The sequence below is a fragment of the Magnolia sinica genome, chromosome 6, assembly GCF_029962835.1.
Source record: "Magnolia sinica isolate HGM2019 chromosome 6, MsV1, whole genome shotgun sequence".
Taxonomy (NCBI): Eukaryota; Viridiplantae; Streptophyta; class Magnoliopsida; order Magnoliales; family Magnoliaceae; genus Magnolia; species Magnolia sinica.
Window position 1 is genome coordinate 43686689 of NC_080578.1, and position 8295 is coordinate 43694983.

General features: G+C 39.8%; 1 protein-coding gene across 1 annotated transcript; it reads right to left on the minus strand.

Annotated features, from left to right (window-relative positions):
- Window positions 1–286: 286 nt before the first annotated feature.
- On the minus strand, window positions 287–7732 carry LOC131248712 (protein NTM1-like 9). Its single transcript, XM_058249127.1, has 7 exons — window positions 7290–7732; window positions 6510–6778; window positions 3667–4014; window positions 2510–2929; window positions 1398–1898; window positions 953–1124; window positions 287–856 (listed from the first exon to the last, which is right to left on the minus strand). Exons 1-7 carry the CDS (start codon window positions 7444–7446, stop codon window positions 528–530), a joined length of 2196 nt encoding a protein of 731 aa, XP_058105110.1. The 5' UTR covers window positions 7447–7732; the 3' UTR covers window positions 287–527.
- Between the last annotated feature and the right edge of the window lie 563 nt (window positions 7733–8295).

The following is an 8295-nucleotide window of genomic DNA, read 5'->3' on the forward strand; positions in this document are numbered from 1 at the left end:
TGCTGGCAGGCAACCCGACCAACCCAAACTCAGGTTGGAACCCGAACCCAAGTTGCACCGCACCCAAAAAAGGGTCCACAAAGTCCATAAATCACAAGTTGCAAGTCCTAATTGGTGTGAACTATGTAGGAGCTCACATAATACAAGAGGTAGAAGTGCATGCTTCAATGGTCTTAGTGAATGAAAACATCATCATAGGGAACTTCACCATACTTCAAGCACACAATGAACATTACCATACTTCAAGCACAAAATGAACATTAAGAAATAAAACAGAAATGGGTCATTTACAAGAATTTACGTGCTAGATTAATACATCAAGGAAGCTACCTTCCATGCAATGGTTACATAGGATTCTCTATAAAACAACAGTCAAAAAAGATCCCACTACAGGTTCCCATCTACAATCATCATACATATACATGCATACATATATAGTTTATTATCCCTACAAATGAAAATAAAAAAATAAAATTAAAAAAAAAAACCATTGCATTTGTTCTCTATACAAATATAATATACCTAGATCATGATGTAAGGCACCTCCATACACCTACAAACAGTATGGCAAGGATTATAAATAGACCTGCATAGACTATAGAGATATACGGGGAACGGGTGTTAGATGCTGCATGCTGGTCCCCAAATAGGACGGATGGGCCATGCTGGTTGCTGCTGCCTGTTTTATCATCCGGCTTCACTCTCAACCTTGGACCTGAACTTGACTGTAGGATCATACAACGCCCTTCATTGCCAGAATTGGGAAGGCATGCTTCTTTGTGATGGGAATTGTTGGCAAGGTGCAGGCCTGATGAACAGGTGGGCATTTGGGGCTTCACAGATGTGTGTGTCCCATCTGCATGAGAATGGTGACAATTAGCAAAGAAATGGATAAATAGTTAACTAAAACACTTCACTAATTGAATGGTCAAAGATTGTTTTTTTGAAGTACCATGATTAGAGGAATCCTCAGGGTTAGTGTCTTGAATGGGTTTTGATGCTTCCATTCCTTGTCCCTTAGTATCTTCCACATTTCCTTCAGCCTGTGCAACTCCATCGGTATCTTCCACATTTCCTTCAGACTGCGCTCCTTTTCCGTTGGTATCTTCCACATTTCCTTCAGCCTGCAGCAGACAGTATTCAGGACTCTCAATTAGGGTACCCAAGACCACCAGGATGTGCTAGTAGAAAAGCACAGTTAAAACAAGAATGTTAGCTCTCAACCATGTTTTCTGGTGGAATATGTTAGATCGCTCAGCACAAGTAGCATTTCCCATGCTACTTCAAAATCCCAAGGTCATTATGCTGGCCTGGGAAGAAGCCAACCATGATTTGAAGGTATATACAAACGCTACCTTAATTTTCCTTTTAATGAGTTGATCAGGACAATATCTCACCTTAGATATTACTGTTTCAGCTTCACGGCATTCTTTGTCTCTGTTCAACTCACTATCCTTGCTGGTAGTACAAGCCATTTGTGGCTCATGGCATTCTTTGTCCCTGCTCAACTCACTGCCCTTGCCGGTAGTATGAGAAATTTGTAGAAGAATCCTCCTTGGGGCAAAGCCCTGCCTCAACGTAAGTGTTTGAGAACTTTGCAGCGGCTGGCGGGCCCTTATCTTGATTCCGGTCCCATCACGGCCATCAATACTGTCAGTCAAACTATTCTGACTGGTCAATTCCTCGCGATTATTGAACATGTCATGCAAGGACCCGGTGGTGGAATTGAGCGAGTAAATGTCTGGCCCAAGATGGTCATCACGGATCACACCCATATTTTGCTTTCCATATGAACCATCAAGTGGAGGCCCAGCATGCGCAAATGCTGTATCCATAGAATCCACATGTTGAAACTCTGGCTCAGAGGGAAACACAGAGGGTACTGGCTTTGGATCCACCTGAAAGTCGGAGATTAAAAAAATATATTATAATTCCCTTGTTTTGGTAATGTAGCTCTGGAAAAAGAAAGCAAATGAATTACAACTAGACTGCAATTCATTGCAATTCAAAACGAACAGGGTTAAACAAATAGCATGTTCTAAAAATTGTATTTGTACAGGAGAGAGCATGTCACTTCTGGGGCAGTTAATTAATATGGAAAACCAAGATTTAAACAACTTCTACAAAGTTTGCAGTTTACAAGTCTCCTTATTAGAATAAACTGAATATCAGGAAAAAAAAAGGAAAAAAAGAAATTAGGAAGAATAAAATCATGATAAAAATTCAGTGGGAAATACAAAAAATACCATGATACTATTGCATACTTTTTGTGTTTTTCCAAATTGGAAATGTTTTGTTTTGTTTTGTTTTGTTTCTTTTTCTTTTTTTTTTTTTTTTTCAGTCATTATTTTTGCCTTACTGCTGTTTTTTTCCCACTTTATATCTATATTGTCTTTATTACCAGAGAGATTGTCCCAAATATATCCCAAGGAACTTGCCCAAAATTTAAATTTTGACAAGACATTCCCATGTTGAAAAAACTCGAGGAAGAAAAAGTTACAACGCTTACAGGAGATCTTGATAATTCAGCATCTGCTTCACTACTGGATGCACTAACCATGCTTGAGAGTTCCCATGGTTCGACACTCTGTGTAGCACCATAAGCCTGGCACTGTAACATCGGACCTTGAGCCTGGAAAACACCACTGGGGTTGATTCCAAATCCAGCACTGGTTTGCCCTTCAGAGGAATGTTCACCATGATTATCATTGATCACTTTATCAAATAACTCTGAGACCAAGTCGACAGATGAAGCATCCTGCTCAGCTGTGTTATCCTGAAACAGCCCAGCTGGTGGTCCATTTCCATATACGTCATAGTATGGAGGGTCCACATAAGGCCCTAGGCCAATGTGCATCTGTGGATTGATATATGAAGGATAGAGCGGCTCAAATGTTGGCACGTAGAAATTTTCCAGCAGTGCTTCCACCTGAAGTAAAATAAAGATAAGAAGGAAATCAAGAAAAATCATGTATTAGTTTGAGTTCATAGTCATGCTCAGGCAGTGATATGGAATGGAAAATGCAAGCAAATATATACAGTTATACTGAATTTACCTATGAGCTGGACAGATGTATGCTTTTCACCATTTTGTAAATGGTTGTGACTTATCCATAGTATGTGGCATACATGTACATAAATACAGACCTTCCAAATCATGGGCCACATTGTGAACAGAGCAGAGGGCACTTGAATATCACATTTTCAGATAATCAGAACTATTGGATTGGTGAACATCAAACGGATCAAATGAAAAAGGCAAATGGTCAGACTATATGAACAGTGTGATCTTTTGGGCTATTCTCCATCCACAATTGGGTGCAAGATTTGGATGTGATTTGGATTGGAGTGCATGTACCAACATCTATGGCAGGTGAACTGTCGCAACACCCAGATCCATAGCTCAAGTGGTAGACTGAGTGAAAGATACCTCGTTTCAACACTGAGGTCTTGGTATCGACCCCCTAGTGGGGGTGGCTAACAGTGAAGTGTGAACTGACATTGGGTGTACTAACAAGTTAACAAAATAAAAAAGGTGAACTGTCGCAATTTAAGAAGTAATTTAGACCACTTAGTTTCAGGAAAGTAATCTTGAGAAACATAGGTGCATAAATTTTCACATTAGAAGAGTATCTCCATGAGTACTTAATTTGCAAATCTCCTCACCTCCTCACGATCACCTACATCAGAAGCCAAAGTGCTATTGCACTGGCTCCCTTCTGATGCTGGAGGAAAAGCTGTTCCATTGTCTGCTTTGTCCGCTAACCACCTCTTAATATTCACAGTTTCTTCAACTGTTTCAACCGATGGTTGTGGGTCCTCTCGCATATCCGATTCAGGTAATCCTTGGTTTGATGGGGTCGCAGACTGCTCCACAGAATCTCCTGCATGCTGTGTGTCATCAGGAGAGGACTTGGTCGTGGTAGGAGAGTAGCCACTCGGGTCCACCTCATCGAAGTTAGATGTTCCATTCTCCTCGGGCTTTCTGAATAGACGGCAAATAACAAAAGCACCCTACACAAGGTGGAGAAAGGAATAAAAGTCTGGAACATTAGGGATCTACCACCTGTGAATGCATACAGTTAAACAAAAAGCCTGCAGAACAGTGAAACAAAAAGGAAATATAAAATCAGAACGTTGATGATAGAACAAAAGAAACACAGACAACTGCCACAGTATGAGGACATGAAGAAAATAAGAACTCCGTTTTTTTTTTTGGTGACACTCTACATCCAGCACCTCAAGTTAAGGGTATATGTCAAACTCGCACGAAAGACCAGGAAACATTTGTAGCATCAAATTTTTTACTTTAAAAAGATGGTGACTTTTCTTTTCTTTTTTTCATAGCGACTGACTCTGTTTTCTAAACTCTAGTGAATCCTACATTTGGAAATATTACAAACCCATATTTCCTATGCTCTAATCACTTACAATCTTCAAACCACTCTTGGACATCCTTCTTGGAGAAAGTTGGGTGTTAATGTTGTACCGATCAACTTGAACAATGAGTCCGGAATTGTACATCTCACATTTTCTAGTGTCCTGCTAAACCAGATTACACAGATTTTGAGTAGATGAGTACCACAGGGATAAGGTATTGCGTATCCTCCAAAGTCTAAACTCCCAGGATGTAAGTACAGCTAGAATTGGCTACATATCATAAGTACAATTATGTTAAATTAGTTCCCCATAATATCATGAGTTGGTCATTCCACTAGAAATTATGGTGTCAATGGCCTGGAAGCCCTTTGAGCTTTGCCTGACAGAAAGCAGGTTTGAGCTGCACACCAGGTTCATTGGCCCAATCCAAGCCCAAGGGCCAAGACCTGGCCACTTATAAATGTTGTGAGCCGAACCTTGGCTTCAACTTCTGGCACAACAGCAAGTGCATGCCCATCTCAAGGGCAAAAACATTGATGGGCTCAGCTCAAGCCCATCCACAGCACAAGATCAACCTGTTGACAACCCTGCTCTATTTTTAACTATGCTAGGAGTAGGTCTGAGCTTAAAAGGTAGATTTGGAGTGAGAACTGAGGAAAGACGCCTTGCTGAGATTCAAGTATTGAAGTTGATTACTCAAGCTTTTTGGAACAATCCAGTAAGACAGCAGCTAATGATATGGGTAAACTACATTTGTAATCTGCATTCATCTGAGATTTACTATTATCCATACATGTTCATTTGAATAAGTAGACTGTACTGGCTTCATAAAATGATTTACTTTTGTACACCTGCTTGATCAAGCCATTTATTTAGACGAAAAATGCCCACTTCACATATAAATATAATACAAATTTTTAACAGAACGAGTTCATCTTGCCTCTGTGCCAACCCACAAAATCAATCCAGCACGTCCCGCCCCATTGCGGTTCACATGCTGAGAAGGCCCAACAATCAAATCTGTCCATGTTCTGGATGCCATGCAATATGGGCCACCGAAAGAAACTGACACTGAACGGGTGACCCAGACCATCACTATGTCCAGATGAATTTGGAAGAAAATTTTCAGTGGCTCACATTAAACTCCAAAAATTAAATCTCATGATCATCACTGACGCAAGATTACAGGATCATATCTTATTTATAGTAGCGTCAGCATCTCAGCATGTGTCAAAGCATGTGGGTCTCAAGTCTCTGCTGATTAGATGAGCTGGAAGAAACAGTGTGGTGTGTGTGAGTTATCCAGGGTTCAATCGCTGGTGCTGTTAACATTCAAAACAAAAAAGCATGTGAGCCCCAATGGGGCGACGCATGCAGATGATCCTAAGTTGCAACACAAGCAAAAACAAAATCTAAGAGGAATCCCAACCAATGGGTGATATGTGATGGCATTCCTAAATAATAACACAAACCATGGCCATGGCCTGTCCATAGTGGAACCCACCACTTGAACTGTTTTGATCACCCATATGCATGCCCCAACCACAAACAAACATAGAGCAACTCAGCAACAAATGAGCAAGAGAAAGAAAGGGGAGGAAAAAAACAGAATTAACAAAAAATAGTTTGGTGTTAGGATTCTATACTCCACCAGTAATAACATCATACAATTTCAGGCAGCTTATGCCCCGTTGGATCATCCCTGCAGTAAACGAAGCATTTGGAACTGATAACTGACTCCTATTTGCACTCTACTCTCATGCTATTTCATCTTCACAAAGCTCATTGCATATGCATCTACAATGAGCTTTGTAAATGTAAGACCCTGGGTTTTTTGCTCATTCAGCCTCACATTAAGAATAAAGACAGTTTTGAGCTCAAACATAGTAAATAGCTTAGGTAGAACATACACAGGGTGCACCAATGTAAGAGTGCCTTTATCTCCACCAGATCAAATGCAGCTAATTCAATTCCCAAATACTACATATCCAACAACGCTGAACAGATTCAACTTCACTCGAGACATTTCAACAATTGAAAGACATAAAAGGGATATTTGAATTCACAGCCTTTAAAGCATCTAAAAAAAAAACCCAAATTTCACTCGAGAAGAACAGAAATCCTCCTACCTGCCCCACATCCCCCTCATTTCCAGTTACGCGGTACTCGTGCATTATATAATTAGTCCTCTCACCATTCGGAGCACGCCCTCTATAGAAAACCAGAGTCTTCTTCATCCCGATCCGTTTCAACCCCGACTTGATTGTCCGATCCTTACCCGTTGCTTTCCAATACCCAGCTTCGGTGGCCCGGTTTGACCGGTGCCCATTAGGATACTTACGATCGCGGGGGGAAAAGAAAAACCACTCCGGATCATCAGATATAATCACCGATTTACCTACACAAAATTACAAAAGAAAAACATATAATTTCAGAGAGATTACTTAAATGGAAAAACAGAACTGATCAAATATGTGATGAATCCAAAAAAAAAAAAAATCTTAATTTAAACATAAAAACCCTAAATATTTAGGAATTGAAGAAGACCCAAGTGAAATTGTAACCATTATTACAAAACCCAGTTTCTAAAACCAAACAAAAGCATAAAACTGAGAGAGAGATGCAAATGAATATGAGAACAAAAGAAAAATTCCCAACTTGGATTAATTTATTAAAAAAAAAAAAAAAAAAAAGCAGAGGAAATTCAGGACAAAGCCCATGATCTAAAATCAAAATAAGAAAGATCAAACACATGAAAATTTCAAAATAATAATCACGATTCGAAGCATATAAAACCCGTTAAACAACAAACTAAACAAAACCCAGACCGAATTCCGACCATCAGATGAAACCGGTGACCCAAAATCAACCAAAAAAATCCAAATCGAGGCAGACCAAACCATCCATACTTGGTAAATCCCATGGCTCGCACTTGCACACGTCGATTTCCCTCATCACATCCTCGAAAGATCTGCGTCCATTGATTTTGCCCTTCAAGTAGTGGTTAATGAGCTCTTCGTCCGTCGGACGGAATCTGAATCCCAAGGGCAGAGCCGAAAACTCCATTTCTTTAAAACCCGCCTTTCCGAAAGAAAGATATCTGACTGAGAAACACCAACTCAAATTCTTCCGTGAGAATCAGATTTCAAAAACCCTAACAGAGAAAACCCCAGGAAGAAAAGAAGAAGACAAGAAGAACAGAGAGTAGCTGAGAAAGTCCCAGGAAGAGAGAGGGAGAAAGAGGATGCTGCGGGTCTTCATTAAAAGGTCGACCAAAACCGCGTCCGAGAAAACAATCCATTGCATATCCCGCGTCCGTATACAGTCCTTGATTTCATCCTAATTACAGTTTAATGCCGGATTCTAGCTTTTCACGAAACTGGCCCTTCGGATCATTCGTCGGAAAACTGAATATGAGTGGCAAAGTAGGTAATAAAGTACAAAATTCGTGTCTTGTCGCAAAGCCTAGCTAGCTGATTAAAATGTCAGTTAATTGTAAATACCTACCTTTCATTTTGAATTATTTCAATTAGCTCCACTATAGACGAAGTTAGTGAAACTTCACCAAATGACAAAAATATCCTCTTTGAAGGATTTTTGTTTTTCACTCATGTGGGGTCCAAGACTATATCAAAAAGGTATCGAATCCGTTCAGAAGTGTCCATCCAATATAAATATTGGACTGGAAAAAATTCAGGCTAATCCAATCATCCATTAATCTATTTCTACTAAAAACAACCTTCAAATTATTTTGTGGACTATATCATGCTTGGATTATACTGATTTTTGGGTTTTCCTATATTCAAAGTAGACAGATCACATTGAACGAGTTGGATGACGCACTTCTATTATTTTAAGTTATGTTTCTACAACTGATTACCTTAGAAAGACAGGTAAAATGGACAAATGTTAAAA